Source organism: Rhipicephalus microplus, chromosome 9 (assembly GCF_043290135.1).
Source record: "Rhipicephalus microplus isolate Deutch F79 chromosome 9, USDA_Rmic, whole genome shotgun sequence".
NCBI lineage: Eukaryota > Metazoa > Arthropoda > Arachnida > Ixodida > Ixodidae > Rhipicephalus > Rhipicephalus microplus.
The window spans coordinates 53,552,869-53,575,991 of NC_134708.1; the positions used below are offsets into that span (position 1 = coordinate 53,552,869).

The 23,123-nt window shown below is 45.8% G+C and overlaps 1 protein-coding gene across 1 annotated transcript in view; it reads left to right on the forward strand.

Annotated features, from left to right (window-relative positions):
• The window catches only part of LOC119165052 (phospholipid-transporting ATPase ABCA3), a 74,388-nt gene that overhangs the window by 17,419 nt on the left and 33,846 nt on the right, over positions 1-23,123 (forward strand). The window contains exons 4-8 of the mRNA XM_075874465.1: positions 1,904-2,072; positions 2,906-3,165; positions 4,539-4,738; positions 7,147-7,459; positions 9,663-9,816. Coding sequence (XP_075730580.1) covers positions 1,904-2,072; positions 2,906-3,165; positions 4,539-4,738; positions 7,147-7,459; positions 9,663-9,816 — 1,096 coding nt within the window. The remainder of the gene's footprint in view (positions 1-1,903; positions 2,073-2,905; positions 3,166-4,538; positions 4,739-7,146; positions 7,460-9,662; positions 9,817-23,123) is intronic.

Sequence of the window (23,123 nt, forward strand, 5' to 3'; positions counted from 1 at the left end):
TCAAGTTACTGTGGTAAATTTTGTTCGGCCGCCTTCCTAATTTCACTTCATAATTGATATCAGAAAGCTTCGATATTACTTTGGCGGGCCTTTGCCAATGAACCTCAGCCTTGCTCTTTTTGGACGGCCACAGCAGCATTACCTGAGTACCTACTGCAATGGTGCGTTTCTTCGCCGATTTGTGGTAGTACTCCTTTAACAACACTTGTACCACCTCCATGTGACTTTCCACAAGATCTTTCGTTTTCACGAGCCTGTGAAGGAGGTCTAGAACATACGCAACTACAGTAGGGTCCTCATCGAAGCCCTCCCAGGACTGGTGTAGCATTTGCAAGGCTGTTCTCAAACTCCTGCCATACACAAGCTCTGCAGGGCTAAAACCAGTGCTTTCATGAGGAGCTGATCTCAAAACGAACATAGTGGGAGGAATACACGTTTCCCAGTCGCATTTGTGCTCGTAGCAAAGAGCTCTCAGTGTCCGTTTCAGAACGGAATGCATACGCTCTACCGGATTTGATTGTGGGTGATGGACCCGGCTGTGCACTACTTTTATTCCGCATTTATCCAAAAAGGTAGAGGTAAGGCTGCTGGTGAAGACACTACCATTGTCGCATTGAATTTCAGAAGGAAATCCGACGCGTGCAAATATAGATCGCAGTGCATCCACGACATGAGGGAATTGAGCTCCTTAAGTGGTATCGCTTCTGGAAATTTTGTGGCTACACAGAGGGCCGTCAGGATGTACCGACAACCTTGCCTTGACTCTCGCAATAGCCCGACGATATCAATTACTAGGCACCCAAAAGGCTCTGTGATAATTGGCACAAGCTTCATGGGTGCCTTCCACTTGTTCGTGGATTTACCCGCTTTCTGACAAGTGTCGCATGAGTGTACAAAGTCTTCGATATACTTCCAGCATTTCGGCCAATAAAACTCAAGGGAAACTCTAGCCTTGGTCCTTTTTATGCCGAGATGCCCTGCCCACGCGTTTTAATGCGCCAGTTCCAGTAGCTGGCGACGATACTTTTGTGGAACCAAGAGCTGCTCATACTTGCGACCTTGCACATTTGTGTAGCTCCGATGCAGGAACCCTGCCTTCTAAAAAAAAGGAAGCATACTTTTTCGTTTTCCCCAAGTTTACGCTTTTTATTAGCGCTTCAATCGAGAGGTCCTCACGCAGCTCTTGAATGAGCGTTTCTCGATCAACACTCCACAGCTCGCTCCAACTTTCCGCTACAGGCGAGAGCGTTGCATCCTTCTCGCTCTCATTCAATGGTGTCATGTCGTCTCCTCCGCCGACAGAGACGGCTTCAGCAACGGGCGGCTCGAGTGTCTCATCCGGAGAAATACCTGTCCGAGGCACCATCGCCTCGCCGCCCGAAACCACGCAGATCAGCCTCTTTAGCAGGTGGTGTTTCACTACACTGAACGAGGTCAAGTTCTCGCGAAAGCTTCCGCGCTTGCGATCGCGTGAGGGCCATGTACGCTAAGTTGCAGAAGAACAATTTACCCTGCTCATTGAGAAGCTGCTCAGAGTTATTAGGAAAAAGATAAGAAAAACGATCGGGAAGCGCGGCAGACACAGCTGCTTCGGTGCGAAGCTTACCGAACGGGCCTTCAATGGCAACCGTAGCGGTTGATAGGCCAATCCTATATTTCCGTGCCATTATTCCCTGCTTAGCTGCCAGCTCTTTCGTCGGGACGAGAAAGGAGAGAATGCAATCGCAGTGTGCGGCAGGTCTTTGCGACCCCGCTCGTACCAGACGGATTGTGAAAAACTTTTGTGGCACTGGATTCGTGAGGCCATGTGCTCCTTTAGTAAATCCATTCCGTGAAGATATAATGCGCAAAAAATCTCTGCTCTTTGCGCTGAGATGATTCAGGCCACATTTCGCTTTTCCAGGGGCTCGAGCGTCGGAGTTCCGAGCTCGGCATCGCCTCCGTGGGCCTGACCGTGACGGCACTGGAGGACGTGTTGTTGCGCGTAGGCGAAGAGGCGCACGTCCACCAACGCAAGGTTCCGAACGTGGCGTCTCCGCTGAGCGACGGGCCATCGTTCATCGATGCGAAACGTAAGACCTCCCGCTCTCTCATTGTAATATGCCGTGCATTGTATTTGAGTCGCATCAAATGATTAGTTCGACGTTCGCGCATTACGTGACACCTACGGTCGAAAACACACATTCCAACTGTCGCCATCATGCTCCAGAGTGGCGCTGGCTAAAACCCCGCAGGCTATACATTATAATCCGTATGCAGATTCTCAATGATGTGTATTGGTAAGCAGTCGTAGCTGCAGGTCAAACCACTCCATTCAGGTGAAATTTGCGTGTTCAATGGAGTCATAACTTTTTAAAAGGAATTTGTGGCTATATAGACGACATGGTGACGAATTTTTCTGGACACTTAGACGTCATGAATAATTTACTTCAGTCGATTAACGACTAAAGTGGTGAACCATCTTTCCCCGTCGCCCGCGATGGATGTCGCATTCTGCTCCATAAAAATTCCGGAAAATCAACGTTTTGAGCATCGGAACAGGTAACTCCGGAAGTCCCTCCAGGGAGAACAGGCTGTATATGACATTTCGCTTAACTATAGTGCTGTCACCGAGGGTCCCTTTTCACGTTTGATGAGTCGTCAAAGACTTTAGCCTAGAAAACAATGTACACCGAATCATAGGCGTTTCGAACGGGGGGGGGGCAGGGGTGTAGTAGTTGCATTCCTTGTGAGACAAGGAAGGAGGGACGCAATGTTATCCCCCGTACATTGACATAATAGAGAGAGGGCGGCGCTGTCAATCGAGGGGGGGGGGGCATCGAGGTCAGCTTCATACATCGACACAACTGGAGGGCCCCTGAAAGAGAACGATACGCATGCCAATGCACCGAATGGTCTCGCTCAGAGACCGCAATCCGGATCATGGCCAGCACGACAGCGACGGATCCCTCGCTGTTTGCCTGCATCTGGGCCGTACTCAGCAAGCGGGCCACGTACATGTGGCGCGAGAAGAGGATGCCCCTGTTCAGCTGGATGCTGCCGCCCCTGCTGCTCATGCTGCTCTTCTTCCTGGAGGACGTGGGCCTGCGGGGCAGCGGCTTTGGCGTCGAGCACGACGGTGACGCAGTGCGCTACACCTTCCCCGAAGTGTTCGGAGACGCCCAGGTAAGCCGCACCGGTGCAGGCTAACGTGTCATGCTGTTCTTATCAGTAAGTGAAGAAACCTGCAATTCTCATGAATGTACGCCAAATGTTTGAAGGAAAGCCCATAGGGGTTCATCGTCAGTAAAAGAAAACTCGTCGTGGTTTCTGAAGCGTATACGTATACTTAACCAGATCCGGAGATGAAAAATCAAACAAGTCTATTATATAGATAATTCGGTAGTGATCACATGAGCAATGTATGCAGCGCCTGCCCAACACGACCATAGCCGAATTTGAAAACTGAGTGGTGCGTGACATTTCTTGCTTTTGTTTAGGTTGGCCGTTTTCTTTAAAAGGTGTTTGCCTTCCCGTGGGATAGGCATTACACAGCACTAATACTAAAGTGGGGTTCGGTAGCTCTTACTTAGAGGACACTTGTGGCATTTTTATGCATTCATTCTCCTACTTTTCCACCATGGCCGCATGAGTATTTTGAAACGTCGTGCGTATGGACGGCAACCAATGCATATGATTTAAGGGCTACGCCGAGAAGCGCCTATGGCTAATGCGTTTACCCAACTTTACTTCAGATACACTGACGCGTCGTTGCACAATCCGTGACGTACATGTTGTAACGTCCGTCAAAGTGAAGCCTAATCGAAACAAACTATTCCAACGAGTGTAGCACGTCCGCACAATGAATTGGCTGACATGAGTCACTGACAGATAAAAAAAATACCATAGCGTAACGGTAGAAACGAACTCGCAGCCACGCTACTAGCCGCGCCGTTGGGGAATGCTAGATCGACTTTAGTTGCCATGGAGAATGGTATCGAGTGTTCCCTCGTGATTCACCGGTGTCGACCGAGGCATCGTCCCGTGCGGGTGCGTTGTCTATAGGGGCCCGAATGGTCTTATAAGGTCGCATGCACTCGTGTTTTGCTGTATTCCGCTATCGCTCGGTGTGACGCAAACAAAGTGATGCATACAATGTATAGAATAGCTGTCTGCAGCATGTTGAGTGAACGCTCGCGCCAAGGAAGTTATTCTTCCTCCTGTTGTGCGAGCACGTGAAACGGGGAAGATTCACATGACAACAAAAAGAAAAGAGGAACATAGCAAGGCGTCGAGAAAAAAAAAAGAAAAAAATTGGAAGAAAAACTAGCAATCAACACATATAAATACAGATAAAAAAGACAAAGAACTGGAGAAGAGAAAATGAAGGCGGAAAGAAAGAAAAAAACCAAAGAGGAACAAAGAAGGCTTCTCAGTTACGAACTTCCTTGATGTTTGGTACCACAAATGCAAGGTGCGTTAATATTTGGGGGGACGCCAACCGCACACAACTCTATGCCTAACGGTTGTTAAAGTTGAAATGGACTCTCCGCGTGCAGGGTTTCTACGCAGTGGACACTGAGGAGTCCTTCGCCGACAAGTGGCTGCGACCATTGACCAGCGACGCGAATGGTTTCTACATGACAGAGGAGAGCCCGTCCGCAGACCTCACGCTGTACCTACTCGACATCGCCAAGGAGACGCTGCGGAAGTACGTCTTCAACATCCATTTCGGAGTGCAGCTGGTCAAAAAGACGGGGTGAGTGCGTTGCGCGAATTCCTTGCACGAGACGCGTGTAATCGCGTACAAGACATGATAGAAGCGCGTGCGGTAAATCGCTGCCGCGACTGAAATGGGCCATAGCCCGGCTGCCCACCAATTTGTGGTTTTAGGAGAAATATAGAAGGGGTTCTATTGTGTCTTTATGGGCATGAAAAAGGGACTGTGAAAGGATACTTCATTGCAACATGAGCCCCAGAAGTCATCAGCTGTCAACCGCGCCCAACACCGGCGAAGGCTATTTTGAGCTGGTGTGTGTGACGTCATGTGTTTTGTTGAGTGGAGCCGCCGTCGTCTACCTAAGATTTAGCCGCTGCGAACCATTCAAATCTGAATGATGAACTGAACAAAGCTCTAATAGTTTCATGGCTTGCGCATTCATTCATTCATTAATTAATTCATTCATTCATTCATTCATTCATTCATTCATTCATTCATTCATTCATTCATTCATTCATTCATTCATTCATTCATTCATTCACAAAACTTTATTTGTGTCATGAAGCCCGGTCTTTTCAGACCGAGGCGGGCCGCGTAGCCGACCGCAAAACAGAACATCTCGCCGGAATACAGACGCTTGCAGAATAACTGGCTCCTTACATCACGGCTTGCAAGTGCGCCAATCCTGTCTCGGCTCTCGGGCCACTGGCGTGTTTATAAAAATTCTTGTTATAAATCAAGTTCTCGGTCAAATGTGTTGAAATACTACCAGCTTGTTTGTGAACACCCAAGCACTAACCAACATAGCACAGATTAAGAGCGAAAATTCGTTGCCAGGGCCCATTTAAGAAATAGTCCTGCTGATGAACTCCGCAACGTACTTCAAAGCGGGGTCTTCGCTTTGAACCAACGATTTGTTATCTTAGTTTGAAGTGCACGCGAAGGAAAGGGGCATGCTACCATTCATTATTTCATAATGTTTGCCAAACCAAATGTGCCCGAAGCCATTCTTGTTTTGGACTTCATGCACATGGTTCAGTCCATGGTTACTGCTTGTAATACTTTACTACTACCTTTGTAAAGCCACCTATCGCAATGCAGTGTTCTCTCTGAAAAATTCACTTTGGTGTTGGGCATATTGATATCCAGGCCTTCTCTTCTGCTTCCATTTTCTAATTAAGTTGTGCAAAGAGAAGGCTCAACGAAAATGCATTTATTTTTTGGATGACTGAGCTGATGTCACAATCACGATGTCTGAGCTTTTATGCTTGTTTCACAGACGAGAAGTGTACTGCCCACTACGTAGCTTCTCTACTAGAAATTAAGGCATCGCAATCGAACGGTTTATCTACTACGAATGGCGTAGCCAGCATCCACACAGTTAGCACTTGTCACGCAACACTCCATAATCACATTAAATTTTATACTAGCACCACGCCTGGCCCATTGAATTTTATCAACAGTCAACAGGGGTATCAGCTATGCTCGTGCCCCGCCTCTAATATACTGTTGTCTTTGAGTCTGGAAGTTTTCACTCATTAATTACTAATGAGTACTGAAAAACTACTGATTGAGTCTCCTTGTTACGCTTTTTCTGACCCACATGTTGTTAGCATAGCCTGGGAATCGCCAGAAATGTTTCTCGGTAGGGGGAGAGGGGTTCAATGACTCTTTGTGTGTATGTTCGTGCCTGCTTTGTACTAGGAAGTGTGTATCTACACATGCTAAATTGAAAGATTTCGTGCGGTCTGATTCCGCCAACTTCACACAACTCTTGGCTACGCATTGGAAGACAGTGGCAGGTTAGTCATGACTTAGTAATGGCAGCCATTGGAGCTGCTGCTCATTCCATTGCAGCTGCTGCTCATTCTCACTGTTTACCTTTGCTTACAAGCCGAGAACGCAGCTGCTGATCGACCTAACAATTGTACTTTTGCACACATGCAGCAGTAACTAGCTACAAATTGTTGTTCTCTCACCCGAGTCTAGACAGGCAACAAGCATCTGAATACCGACAGTTACAAAGTTCCACCCAAATCCTTCGCACCTCCATAGGAGCTACCCATGTCTATATAAAAGAACCAAAAATGCAAACTATGCACAACAGAAATGACTCTTTAAAACGTATTACTGTGTGTACGTCCAAACTTATCAAGTTTTCCTAAAGCCCCTAGGAAGCGGTGGTGGCTAGTGCTGCTTAGCCGGGAGGTCCAGTACCGAAAATGGGCTACCCAGCTGGCCAGGGCGACTATAGGGAGAGAAAACCTGGTACCTAGCTGCGTGATCTGTCTTAGGCCACAAACATGGCGGATAATAAAGTGTTTTCGTTCTTACTGTCCAAGTTCCTGTCGGCGCTTTCTTTTAGCTCTTCACAAATGAGCACATGTGTAACATTGTCAACATTCGGCACACAACAACCCTTGTTCTTTCGAAATCATCGATTTCAGGATTGCTCTGTGGTACAATGGCCAGATCCAGCACACGGCGCCCCTGACGGTGACGCTCTACAACACGGCGCGTCTCCGCAACGTCACCAACGACGCCAGCGCCGACTTCTCCTTCGAGGTGACTGCGCGCGGATCCGAGGAGCTCCACGCGGCAATGGGCGGTGGCCCTGGCGTCCTGGCGGAGCACATCCGCAGCCAGAACACGTACAGCACCCTACTGCCCAAGGTTCTGCGGTCCATCTTCTTCCCTCTCGTGTCCAGTCTCATGTGCAGCAACTTCGTCATCTTTCCGACCGCAGAAAGGGCACTCCAGGTGCGTGTTGAGCCTCTGTTTCCCGTGAGAAAAGTACTGTGCTCTATGCTAACATTTTCTGCTGGCTACCACCAATATGCTTAAGGAGAAGAGATGTGCTCCAACCTTGCCGGCGCTCGGTTTTGTTGGTGCTAACCTGTAAAAGTATGCCCCTTTATGCTCACAATCTTGAAGAGAGCAACAACTCATTTTTCTCGACCCATCTTTTTTATATTGCGGTGCGACAGAAAGCTGACCATTCATAGTAATTGTAGCTGCAGTAGTTAGTCCCAAGCGTAGTTATTTTACAAGCAGTATTTTCGATCTAAAAGTCTATCAACACAGGTGTAACTTTCTTCCAGCAACGCTGAGAATCGATGGTGATGCCGCTAGCCATTCTCGTGGTTTGTGAAAGCTGTCGTCGTTCTGCTTCGCAAGAAATTTCTGTAACTACGCTTAACCACCTTCATTTCGAGCTGTTCAAGTATTTTTGAATATAGCAAGCTTTTACGACGAGACGATGTGACATTATACACTTTCCTTGTATTTGTACACCGTTGTGTGCGCCTGTGTCTAGGGCGTGCCTGTGCCTGTGTCATGAGTGGCTCCTACTAACGTCGTTACTCTCTCGATACACAAGCCAAGCCAAGTCACCGAAACACATCGCTGCGCACGTGCACGGCCGCGCCTATTGGCAGTGCGCATCATTTTTGAGGCGAAGTGTGAATAGCAAAACAGAGCAACTCCAAAATTTTAGCGAGTTGGAAGCTACGCGCGCGGTTTTATGAGCGCGCTGAAAAGTAGCTGAAGGTGCGCTGAAGAACATGAGATCATCGCATCACACGAGCAAGGAATGTTTACGCAGGCCTGCGCGCCCATTTTAATAATATCTTTCATACATAGGAACAAGCAATATTTCATTACTAACAACAAATTTGTCGACCGCAGACAGGAAATTAATGGTCAAGTGGGCAGGTACATCGGTTCATTCACGTGTTTGCCTCCAGAGGCGCCACATATCAACTATCGCAGCTTTTAATGAAGGAATAGAAATATGAGTCCATCTCTTAAAAGAAAAAAAAACAGTTGGCTTGAGTCAATGCGACGGACAATCCTTGTCAGTGGAGTACTCTCACTTCATATTCTGTGTAGGTGTCGGTCCCTTTAAAACCCGTAAGTTATCGACGAAATAATCGATCCTTGAATGATAGTGCAAAAGAAGAACTTAATGGAAAACAGTTTCCTCAATGTGATAGGTCGGCGAGGAAGACGTATGTACCTGGTTAGTTGCATGTCCTAGGTGGGCTTCTTGTGTAAGGCTTGGCTATCACGAATGTTGTCCGAAACCACAAACATGGCGTGAACAGTCCTTCAAAAAAAAAAGTTAAGGTCTTTGGTAGCGGAAGTCGCTGTGGAGGGCTCCATTATAGGTGACATACTGTGGTGGCCAATTCGTTATAGTGCTCGACCGCCGACCGGTCACCGAATCCAATCCCCGCTGCGGCAGCAGCGAAATTTTTATGCCGGCGAAATGCTGGAGTCTCGTGTGCTTAACTTTCGATGCACTTTAAAGAACATTATCAAATTTTTGCAGCCCTCTACTACGGCATGCTCTATAATCATCAGTATATACCTTTTACAAATAACACGCTTAGGACGGGGAACAGGGGGAGAAGAATAACTAGCCACCCCTTCCTGTCCTCTTTGTCCTTGTTCAAAGTGCACTACTACACTGTGTCAAAACCTCAAAATTATATCGTAGTTTCGGGTCATGAAATCCTCAAAATCAATATTACACATCCCAAGCTGTGGAAATTAGCATTTTTCTTAGTCTCAAGCCACCATCTGCTGCAGTACCAGTGCTACTATGCTGTCAACCTTGCACTATTGCCGTTGTGCGCGTTATGAACTACGTCCTAAAACACCTTTCAGCTGTATGAGTTACTGGACGTTTACATGAATTTGGCTGAATTATTACGATTGCAGTATCGAGCAAATGCCGCATTTCCTGTTTTTGGAAGGAGGGGGGGAATTACCACGCATTTCTTGAAGAACCCCGGCACAAATACTTTTAATTTATACACGCGGGTGCTTACATTGGTCAGTTAATAATCTAAATTACCTGTACTTTCATTGAAAGGGGCTTGTAGAGCACAGCCAAATTGTTTTTAGAGGTGCCTTAAGGTGCACGCACTTCTCACTGTCGGATATTGTTTCGGGACAGGTCAAGCAGTTGCACATGATCTCTGGCCTGGGGCCCGTCACCTACTGGCTCATCAACTTCGCCTTCGACTTCATGTTCTACATGGGCACGGCGCTGATTGTGCTGCTTCCGCTGCCGTTCGTCCCCTACACCACGCTGGCCGCGGAAGACTTCCGTAAGTCCTCAACCTCGCGAAACTAGCTTTTAACGTGACACCATGAAAGAGCTCGTGTCGCAGGAAACTCACCGCCGGCGTCGGCCCCGTTGGTTGTGAGCGAAAAATCGCCTGTGCGTCTGTGACCGAAAAATCAACTTACCGAGATAGCCGCGGGAAGCCACTACTTGTCCACGCGTGCGCACGCGACCACACTGAAAAAGCCGTGCATTCAAAAAAAAAAAAAAGAACGCTCAAGGTCACGAGGCTCGGTAGTTTCTTTGCCCTGCCACCCCTCCCTGCTTAGCTTCCTGCGCTTTCGTCGGGATAAGTGAAGAGATAGTGCGATTTCAGCATGAGACACACCTTTGTAACTCTACTCGCACTGGACGGATTCTTAAAAGTTTTGTGGCGTTGAATTTATGAGGCAATATGCTCTTCTAGTAAATTCATTCCATGGTTACTTGAACAAGTGTTTCAGGGCCCCCTTAACGCATTTTCTTCTACAGGTGTCACGACGAAAACGAGCCAATTCAGCCGTAATAGCGCGCGCTGGTCCAATCTACTGTGTGCGTGCGTGTGTATGTAACAAAACATATGAATAAGTATGCACTTAGCGGTTGAAGGGTGCACTAGGGGCCGGATTTTGCTATCGCATTCAACTCTCAAAGGCGAAGCTTAAGGGTTCCCCAATTTTTTCGTTCCTCTCTTGGCGGCGCACGATGAATTTCGCGTAGTCATATGGCAGTGATTGAATCGGGACAAGGAGCATATATTTGGAGTGTCCACGAAGACGCTGCGCATGTGTGAACTCGCACTTTTTACTCTGACGAAATATAGAGGACCTGCACTATGAGCAAAAATAAGCCGAGATCAATCAATCCTTTCTTTCTTTCTTTCTTTCTTTCTTTCTTTCTTTCTTTCTTTCTTTCTTTCTTTCTTTCTTTCTTTCTTTCTTTCTTTCTTTCTTTCTTTCTTTCTTTCTTTCTTTCTTTCTTTCTTTCTTTCTTTCCACCTACGTCTGGGTGGTCTCGGGATCACCCCCCAACTTGGAGTAGAAACCAATTTTTATGGGAGGGTAAGATGATTTGACAAATACGACTCGTTGTTCATGACATGAACAATGTCATAATCCCGTCGCACACGTCGTCAAGCACTTCCCGCCAGGCAGTGGCCCATACCCACCCGCGGTTATGTGCCACAGGTGACTGACACTTTTTGTCTGCCCAGGAACCGTGAGAATGCACATGGGTAATTTTGACGCGTGAGCGTTAAGAAAAACCGGACACTGACAGCATTGACACCGACGAATGCAAAGAGTAAATGTCATGGTCCCACCGGGAATCAAACACCAACATTCTACGCGGAAATAAAGTATTCTACCCTATAGCCCCGTAAGGTCTTCGAAGTACTTTGCAAGTAGAGCCCAATGTTCGTGAAATGTCCATTCAGATTTCAGTGCTGGCTATCCAAATTTATAAACATCACATATGTATCTTTACGATACAGCCGTCACGTCGGGTTAACGTCAATCGTAGTAGCAGTGTCCAGGGCTACCACGCTCACGAGCACCAGCGCTGTATATAAGCTGATTGCTTCTAGTATTGCTAATATCCGTGTTGCTGTTGACATCTTTGCGCAACTGAAATAAATGGTCATATATTGATGTATTGAGTCAGATATATTGAGGGCTGTAGTGTGCGTAGGGTTTATAAATATCTCTCAAGGTCATGTGCAAATGTGTTCACATCACTCTTACGAAGTCACGTTGCTATTGTAACTGGCAAACAAAATTTCAGCCTAAAAAAAACGTGAAGCTGAGCAACACTGCTAACGAGCCCTAAGAATCATTGTTCAAGCAACGTATTTTCTAACTTGTTTGGACCGCTGCCGGGACATACGTAGTTCGTCCCTGTATAGGAAAGTGTGATGGCCAAAGACCATACCCAACAAATGTTCATGCTAATTGCTCGCATATCTAGTTCAGGTCTCGCTTCGGAGCCCGAATGAACTCGCCTAAATGCCCGCATACATGGTCCGCCTTGGTGGAATCGTGGTTACGATGCTGGGTCCTCAATGTCGCGGGTTAGATCTCGGCCGCGGCGGTCACATTTCGCTGGAGAGGCCCGTGTACTATGTGATGTCAGTGCACGTTAAAAAATGGCAGCATATCCACGGAGTGAATGATGGAGAGTGGGGCGAAGCATCCGTCCGTCCATTCCTTCTTGTTTCCGTCCATCCATGCGTGCGTCTGTGTGGCCGCCCGTGCGTCCATCTGCCCGTCCACACGTTCATCTGTGCGTCCGTCCCTGCTTTCGTCCATGCATCCGCTCCTGCGTCCGTCCATGCGTCCATCCGTCCGTGCAGCCATCCGCGCGTCCGTCCATGCATCTGTCTGTGTGTCTGTTCGTCCACCTATTCAACACTCCAAGTACCACCATCTCGCATTTTTTCATGATATATTCCTCATATAGAAGCACCACCATCCAGCGGACATTCCAAGGACTGAATGAGAGGAGGCACACGCACACTTTCTTACGGCTTGCGCTTCGTGCCTACTTCCCACCTTTAACCACCTCGAGTTCATAGTATATACTAGTTCACTGTATTCATGGCACTGCGGCCCAACGCTCGCTAAACCTTTCAAAAACCAAGGAGGTTGCGCCCAGCGAGTATAACGGAGCAACCATTTCTTGTCTTCTGTGCGTTGTTGAAGAATAAAAATTCGCAGCGTGCGCGTTAACTAAAACCCGAATTCTCCTGTCTCTCATTCCCCCTTAGCGGCCATTGGCATGTACGTTGAGCACTATTTTTTATTGTTAAACAACGCACAGAAGAAATTTCTCACCGGCACCACCTTGGAGGTCAAAATGTTATATTTGTTACACACTACTACAACGGCTACGAGGAACGAACGGGTGCCGCTGTAAGGAACTTCGCCCCTGAAAAACACCAGATCGTCGAACTTTCTGGAGCCCTCCACTACGGCGTCTCTCCCAATCATATCGTGGTCATGGGAGTCGAGGCCTTGAACACTGTTATTATGAATGCCCGTATGTCTTGATTAGGTGACAGGATGTCTCGTTTGAAGTGCGCCGGATAACGACTCTGGTAGTTGGCACAAGGTCAATTGAACGGCACGAACAACGAGAACTCTAAAGGTTATGGTTTGATATTAGAATTGAAGTTTCATAGGAATAGCAGAAGTTGGTAGAAAACAATGATTATCTCTCAAAAACTTTCCAGATTGGGCTAGTGCAACGGAGGCGTTTGAACTAAAGAACGATTGTTGCTGATGAAGTTGACTTTAAGAGCGCTTTTACGACTGAACTAATTGCATACTGAAGAACATTCTACACACTCATAACAATGTTTCGTAGGGCACTTCATACGGCTATGTTAAAAAATTAACCCCGGTTCACATAACGAATTTCGCTCCCTTGACCACGGTCGGGTATCGGCGTGTCCGATGTAATATTTACTGCAGGCATTTGCACCAGGGAAGAGGGCTGAATATTTCAGCGTCGCCTTGACCGGAATGGCTTTCAGCTCTCGCATAGTAGAGTACCAATTACTCTAAATCGTTAAACACTTCTTTTAAACACAAAATATATAATTGAGGTCCGCGGGACGGCTTTAAGCTCTCCCATACTGTATATATAGTACCAAGCACTCTAAGCCGTTAGTAACCTTTTCTAAACACACATGGCATCCCATAGATGAGTGAATACGTTTTTATCAACACACCATATATCCAGGGCAGTTTCGCTCTGTCTTATGTATACAACTCTGTAAATTCTGCATCAGTGGGAGAGTACAGACAGTGCTGAGCAGTCAGGTTCACGTATCTTAGATAGTTAATCTATTAGGTACTCTTTGTGAGTTTTGTATCTGTATCTCAAGACGTACGTCTTGAGATACACATACGTCTCTCAAGACGGGTATCTGCATCTGTATTTCGGATACATTCCGTAATATATCGTGCATATTAAAATACAATAAAACGCTGCAACATTACCGTGCGCAAAAGGAATCGCTGACTAAACTTTGATTCTCAGGCTGGTATACTGGTGCCAAACCACCTCCTCAATGAAACTAAGGGCAGGGACAAAACTTTACGTTTTTCTCACAAGTTCACCAGTAATTAGGGCGGGTGTGCGCGCGTCTCTTTTGGCGAGGCAGAGCAACATGACTCGACAGAAGCAAGCGCGCGAACATCATGCCGAGGTGCTTTATGTATTCTGGATAACTTTCCATCTTATAGCTGCGTCGGTTGCGCTAACAGCAACGCCTTAGTGGTGGGCTCCGGAAATTACGACCACCTGGGGTTCTTTAACGTGCCTCTAAACCTAAGTACACGCGCGTCAACCATTTTAGCCTCCAACAAAGAATTGTTGGACCCTCAAGCTTCGCCTTTAAGAGTTGAACGCGATAGCGAAATCCGGGCCCTATGGCACCCTTCAATCGCTAAGTGCATACTTCCGCATACTCCATCGCCGTCGAGCGCCAGTTGACACAGATGCTGCATGAAGTGTCGCAGATAAGGCAGTGTGGGTAGTGCTTCCAGCTGCACGTGCTTGAACGTTAGCATCGTTCTGGCTTGTTAGTTGTGAGACACTGCTTGACATTAATGTCCTACCGGCACCCTTTGATGAGCAAGACTGGCCAGTGTGGCCACTTCCCTCTGCTAGAACGGCGCTCTGCTGTAGACGAGACACATTTTCACAATGTCTCAAAAATGGTGCGCGCGCGCACGCACGCACACACACACACACGCGCACACACACACACACACACACACACACACACACGCACGCACGCACACACGCACGCACACACACGCACGCACGCACACGCACGCACACACACACGCATACACGCATACACACACGCACACACACACACGCACGCACACACACACGGACACCCCACGCACACGCACACACACACGCACACACACGCACACATACACACACACGCACGCACACACACGTGCGCACACGCACGCACACACACACACGCACACCCCACGCACACGCACACGCACACACACACGCACACACACACGCGCACACGCACACCCCACACACACGCACACACACGCACACACACACACACACGCATACACACACGCACGCATACACACACGCACGCACACCCCACGCACACGCACACACACACGCACACACACGCACACGCACACACACACGCACACACACGCACACGTGCGCGCACACACACGCACCCCCACACACGCACGCACACACACGCACCCCACACACACGCACACACACACCCCGCACACACCCCACACACACACACACACACCCCACACACACACGCACACACACCCCCCACACACGCACACACACACACACGCATACACACACGCACGCACACACACACACGCACACCCCACGCACACGCACACACACACGCACGCACACACACGGACACACACACGCGCACACACACCCCCCACACACGCACCCACACACACGCACGCACACGCACGCACCCCACACACACGCACACACACACACCTTGCACACACCCCACACATACGCACACACACCCCACACACACACGCAACACACCCCACACACACACACACACACACACACACACACACACACACACACACACACACACACACACACACGCATACACACACGTGCACACACGCACGCACACACGCGCACACACACCCCACACACACGCACCCACACACACGCACGCACACGCACACACACGCACCCCACACACACGCACACACACACACCTTGCACACACCCCACACACACGCACACACACTCCACACACACACGCAACACACCCCACACACACGCACACACACACACACACGTGCACACACGCACGCACACACACACGCACACCCCACGCACACGCACACACACACGCACGCACACGCGCGAGGCCAGGATTCTGGCCCACGAGGGGCTAGTTCGTTAAACGTCCACCACGTGCCGCATGAAGTTGAACCCTCCCCCTCGTTCCCTTTTTTCTCCTCCCACCATGGCTCTGACGAGTTCCCTACGGAAGTGGCCTCGCTCTTTCAACCTGTTCTCGCCCGCCCCTCGTTGCTGGAACCGAAGAATAGCGACCCTCTGTCAGTGCATTCTTGCTCACGCCGTTTAAGAAGTGGTTCTTGAGAGAAAGGAAGAGAAAAGTGAGCCCCGTTATTGTCTGCTTCAGTGAGCGACACCGCCACAGAGCTCACAAAGGGATGGGGGTAAGGAGGGATAAAAGGGTAGAAGTAAAGGTATAGGAAAGAGGAAGAAGAAGCAACAACAAACTGAGGGGATAGGAGAGACAGGAAAGATGGAAGAACGGTCACTGGAGTCCGAGGACGGGGTACACTTGCGAGAGATGGTGTCGGCGTCTGTAGATGGCGTAGAGCAGGACCAGTAAATCAGAGCTGCGCTGTCGTCGAAGGTCGTCGGCGACAGGAGATGACGTAGGACGAGCCCAGTCGGCCAGCGCTACGATGACGCCGAAGGTCGCGAGCGCGCGGAGCGCGCGGGCGCACAACCGGTCGGCACGAAATCCAGGGAGCGTCCCCGCCGTTTAAGAGCCGGCCTGTGTAGAGTACGCGAACAGGTTCCGGACCAGCCATGAAAAATTTTTCAGACTGAGGACTTCTTTTTTTCCTTGCCTTGGTTGAATTCGAGTCCTCACAGTTTTGATATAGTCATAATTTATATACGAAGAAGCTACGACCAACTGCATTACATTCTTTAGTTTTTTTTCTCGTCGTAGGTAATCTATTGTAATTATAATATCAGGTTCAATACTTAATTTGTGGCTAAGCCATATTACTTTCCGACCCGAACTTTCTGTAGGGCAGAACAAAGTTTTTAATCTTGTTTTTTTTTAGCTACTAGGCTATTGAAAAGCACGCAAAAAAATTAAGAAAGATGTCAGTAGAACGATTTTCACAGGAGAAGCATGTCCAGTATATTGGACACTGGGCTTAATTTGTTGAAGAAATAGGTACACATATTCTGCTGTTCTCTTAGATAGAGCGCTGCTTTTGGCCCTGTTAGGTTAATAGTCTTATAAAACACAAGCGGGGTTTGTTTTGTCCCGAGAAAAAGTTGATCCTCTTCGCTGATCCTCTTCATGCTTCATGCTGTTGATAGATTCCCAGCATGCCATAGTTTTATTTTTCTATGACTGGGCTTGAAGAGTGTCACGTCAAGCCACCTCTTGTTTTTTTTTCCTTCTAAATTGAGCACGATGTGCACCAATTGCATCTTGGTGTGAGTGTACTGGACATAGGTAATTTTCGCATTGCCAGCAAAGTTCTTATTAGAAACACTACATTTTTTGCAACAATGTATCGAAAAAACATGACAGAACTCATACAATTTAAATGATTTCAATGGTGCAAAGATATGTCCTGAAATACTTTTGTATACTTGAACGCATCATGCGCACGCAGTTTCGCGTAGATTACGCAATTACTTCTAGTGCCCGATAAATAGGTGGAGCTGAAGGGTGAACTACACCTAAAAACATCTTACTCGACCCTTACAGAAGCTACCAAAGTGGTTTTAGTTCTGACTGTAGCTCTGCTTACTTTTATTCATCACTTTTACCGTCATGTTTTTGTCAGCGACTAAGTATATGTACCACCCTGCTGAAATCACCAAATGGTGATTGGAGTAACTGTAAATAAATAGTAATATAAATAATGTGTTCAATGCATTAGTCAAGGGGCAGGAAAGGAATGTGCTTGTTAACTACATAGTAAACCCTCCGAGATTGTACTGTTCGGTTATCCTTTGCGGAAGCTCTTTCGCTTTCTTATTTCTTTGTAGCGCTTATTCTTTGCGTCAATGTGCGTAAGGAGCTACGTATAGTTCCATTGAGAAAAGAGCACCAGATGCTCGGGACGGACAGCACAGTTACAGTGTAAGCTGGAGGAGCGGCTTTTGTAGACCTTTTTGTAATTTAGTGTTAAGATCTCATTTGCTGGCATCTCATTGCAGGTGTCTTATTTTATAAGGTACTCAGCATAGTTCCGTAAAATGTACTTCAAACAATGCCTGCTTCAAGGGACCGCGTGTGCCTGATTGTTTTTGCACTATACTACCTGACAACATTTAATTGACGAGCTTCGCAACTTCAGATTATGCAGCATCGTGTGTTTAACAAAAGATTTGATACGCCTAGAACTATTGTGTCTGTTTGTTTTTGGCTCATTTCAATCGCCTTGATATATTACAAATAGTAATAGATAAATTATTTATGTAACACTTCATCTGGCGAGATTTCATTGCGACATGTGAAAGCAAATTTCATAGCGTTATTGCGCACATTACAAGTGCTTTATGCAACAGATAGTCGAATGTGCAACGATCTCCGCATTGTTGATATATGTGTTGAAGGCCTGTGCATCAATAAAAGAGCTATCGAATGGGGTCCTTGGCGTACGATGTAAGGGCTAGCATGCTTAACTTAAAAGCAATTTTGAACCCCCACTGTTTATTTAGGTGTACATCTCAAGTACGTAGTGCTTCCTCTCGCCCCCGGATGTTGTCGGAATTCAGAGCTTGATTTTGCGATAGAAGAGTGAATGAACCCTAATTATTGCCTATATTAGATTGGAAAATATTGATGATAATCCCCTTTTAACTCAATGATCTCGCTGATGTATTTGTAAACATGGAAATGGCAGGAACACTAATCATGCTGTAGCCAAGAAAAAAAAAGTGATGCAGAACATTTTTTTTAGTCTATAAAACAGGTATCTATTGATAATATTCCATTAGTTGTTAACGTGAGGTCATTACGGGCAGCAATATGCTTTGACTTTTCTTCCAGGAAGAAAGAAAACTGATGTTCACGTTTGGTGCCATCGTATACAGTGTTACAGCTTCAATCCTCCCACAGTTTAGACAAGAGCGTAGAATGAAAATTTAGGTGAATTACATGCTTGATACAAGTAGCATTTTATTTTCAACGGCAGAGTGTTTAAGCTTCATTTCCAGCCTGGCCCCCGACGGCCTCTCGGAACTTGGAACACATGTGTCACCTAAGCGGAAACAAAGCATTATATATATATATATATATATATATATATATATATATATATATATATATATATATATATATATATATATATATATATATATATATATATATATATATATATATATATATATATATATATATATATAACGAGCCGATAGACTGATGTAGCAAGAAGGGAGAAAGAAAACAGAGGAAGAGGTAAAGTAAATGAAAGGAATTGGAGTAGGCCCCCAGCGTCGTTGCTTCCACAGTCTTCTCGTGTGCCCCAGTAAAATCTGCTTTTTTTTTCTTAAGCTTAGCAATAACGAGATCGTTTATATACTAATGCTATACAATTCACATTTCTTCGCACAGTGCTAAAGCGCCCGGAGTGGTCTAGTTTGTAAATGTTACAAAGGGAAGCGACAATAAAATGCATCATGGAACTAGAATAGCATTCTGTAGATAAGCCTGCTTTTTTTTTAAACTGTTCACCGTACAGGTAGGTGAACACACTAAATGCTCATATTAAAATATTGATCACAGATGGTAGGGTTACATTCTTGGTGCTGAGGTGTACGTGACGAACTGCTGGAGGAACAGCTGAGTTTTAGTGCCGGAAAGCAACACAGTAACACAATATTTACCTATGGCATTTTTTTTTTAATTATGGTATACAACAACATAAATCACTCCTAACATTTTTTTTTTCAGTTAGCTTGCCTTTATTAATACATCTCGGCAACCTGGTTTTACATTTATCAACGAAAAAGTTCACTCTTTACACTTTTGTGACGCCCCCTCGAGAGGTACAAACTGACAAAAATATTACCCAGTGAGGTGCATTTAGACAGCTCTTGTTTTCTTTCCCTTTTTTTGCCTGCGTTTTTGTTATTTAAGCAGGCGTCACCATGGGTAGAAAACGATCACTGTACCGTGTAGAGGGACACGTGAAAGACACACTACGTGACAACCTTCCCTCGCTGGTCACCCCACTAGCAGAAAAATAGTTGAAGCCAGCCAACTCTCCGCGATTCTCGGAAAATCAGGGGTCGAGGTGGTTCACAAGCCTGCTTCGATGCTCACCCGCTTGCTACCACGGCCGAAGGAAGAAGCAACACCAGCGAGTAGTCTGCAAGTTGCCGTGTTTAGAGTGTCCAGCCAGCTACGTGGGCAAAAGCGGATGTTTCCATTCAAAAAGCCCGTGGAGCGGCCAAAAGGCTTCGACTGGCGTTCCTGACGAGGGAGTCAGCCGCTGAGCGCTAACGTGCGCCTTGCCGGGCCGCAATAAACTTCCGCGCCCACTCGTTAAGATTACGCCAACTTAAGAACGACGTCAGGAAGGCAGAAGTGCAACGCGGCGCTTTTGCAGAGCCCCTGAGAAGCCCGACAATATGATTGATTTCTACAGCTTTTCTGTTCTAGAAACAGGGAATTTCGAAATGATGTCCTTGCGCGAATCCTGGCACATTTACAACATGCCAACAAACTTGAACCGCTCTCTAGGAACAATCTCCTCAGTATACGTTCATGGCTTTTGAAACGTGTCGGAAACGGGAAGCCACCGCTTTGGCAAAACAAGACACGGAGATTCTTTTGTGACAAACACAGACATATCCTTAGAAAGTTACCAAGTCGTTCCTCACAACCCAGGCCCTCTACGATCTTTCCAAATTTTTAAGTCTTCTACCGAGCCCAACATATTTCAGTCCAAATGCTTACATTTAAGCTTATAGAATTCACACTCCCCAAATTAACGACCTCCAAAAAAGCGAAAAATAAAAAAAAATGTTTTGGTAGGGCTAGCTGCTAAAATGTTGCTTGTACTGTGCAGGCACATGAAGCTTAGTGTTCACGACTTTAACAATAAATTTTTATAAATGTCGAATTACGAATATTTACTTAAACGTCGTAAACTCATCCCCTGATGAAGGGAGGTCCCCTCCCAAAACTGTTGGGAAATAAATATATTTATCCTTGTTGACAACGCTCCCGTTGGGCCATATCCCATACCTTCACGAAGACTAACTGGCCCATTGAATTATTACTCCCACTATATATATATATATATATATATATATATATATATATATATATATATATATATATATATATATATATATATATATATATATATAAGTGTGTGTGTGCGGAGGGGGGTGTCTCAATATCTGTATGTGTCTTGCTTTGCTAATAAGCACCTGAAGTAGCAGATTTATACTTTGTGTAATTGAATTGCTGCTTCGATCTGCGTTCGTGTCTTCGCCATTCATGGAGCGTGCTTGTCTTGGAAGTTGATACTACGAAGAAATAATTGAACGAATTCAAGCATACCCGCCTGGTTTTGTGTAAATCGGCTAACTTTGGCAACGGTGGTCGATGTGAAGGCGTGGAGATACTTTGGTATCACCCAAAAAGCTAAAGCATTACAAAAAATCTGGTGGGGGTCAGAACCCCCTCATCCACAGATAGTTACCATCCTGAACGTCACAAAAGTGCACGTTGAAGGCCTTGAGGCATCCACTAGAGCACTGTGTGCTCTAGTAGATGCCTTGGCACACACAAAATATCTTAGGTGTGAAGGTGTTATCACTCAGCGTGGGAACTATGTATCCTTTTACCGACATTGTCCAAGTCCCGTCCCTCTGAGGCTATGCTTCTGAATCATGGTGCAGTGTATAATACTGAGCAAACTCTTCTACTCGAGCAAATATAAGAATAGACGGCAGTGATGTCGTCAATTGCATGTTTTCATGAGTCTTTCTGTCGTCGGAGTTTTATAGCTGCCACCACAAACCGAATAATAGTAACCAAACTTGTAGTCAATTAGTAGTAACCCAATTGGTACTCAATTTGTTGTCAATTTGTAGAATTGAGTCATGTAAAATACTCCGAAAATATTGAGTCTGTAAAATATTCCGAGAAAAGTGAAATATTTCTGTCATTGATAGAGTGGTGGCCTAAAGCAAGAAACATACCTGTAAAATACGACGCAGTTCATTTGTAATAAAACATGCGCTACAAATCAATATTATGGTATATTTTGTAATGTGTCTAAAATATTAAAAATATTTGGATACTTATTGTGTGCTCTTAAGGAATCAATAAGAAATAAGTTTTCTTTAATAACACAAATACCTCAATATAGTGTGTGAAACGTATGTGCATGTCCTGATTAAAATGTACAAAATTATGCTGTGCAAATCTGCAAACTTCACCTGTAAACGAATACGGTTGTCAGGATCATAACAATACAAGGCACGTATATGCATGCACAATATAATGTTATATTCACTGTGGAGATATTCAAAACGAAGAACGAAAAAATGAAATATTACATTGAAAGTACTTTTGTTTTTTGTCCTTATCAAGTCTCAACAATTTTCTTGGCGTGAGAAAGATCCTATCACCGTTTCGAGACCATAGATTATTAAAGCTACATCTTTCAGTTCTCTCAAGCATAGAATCATGGTAGTGCTATGCACACCTAATTACTATCAAAACTAACTACAGCTGCGAAAATTGTGCGGACACCTGGCCAAGGCAGGAGTGCGTGGATGCATGTGTTTATGTACGCGCACACATACAAACTACCCGTATGAAGATAATGAAGTATGGTTAAACACCTGCTTCCCCCTCCTCCTCTAGAACAAGGTTCCATACATTTTGCTGCCCCTGACAAATTGAAAAAATCAACCTATAAAGAAACACGAATATTGAGATATAAGCAGACACTTACGGCAACGACGTAAGTACGAATATGATAAAAGAAAGTGTCATTAGCAATACTCATATTCGTAGTAGCATATGCTACATAACAGTTTATTACGTGCTTTTAAACGACCCCATAACCACAGTATACCTGAAGAAAAGCAAGAAAATCATGATCGATAATGCGGTCAGTAAAAGTTAGAATGTCTTTAATTTGATTCGCGACACTTTCATAACATTAAAAAAGTAGAACGAAAACAAAATAATAAGACTTAACGTTTAATATCTTTGTTATTTCAGTTCTGCGGACAATATCGCGTTTTTTAGTAATGCCGGCGATGATTCACAAAAAAAAAATAATAATTTCGAGATGTGAAAGAAATACGCGTTAAAGTATGACTAAAAAGGGGCCCGAAGAAAACAAAAACAATGTTAGGCAGTCCGGCAAAAACGCGGAATTAGCTAGGGGACTAACAGTAAAGCCACGCCTCTTACTATGTTTCTCTCATTCACCAAAAAATAAGGTTAGGTTGATTCGTAATCAACGTTAGTCATTTGCAACACATGCATGGCAATCA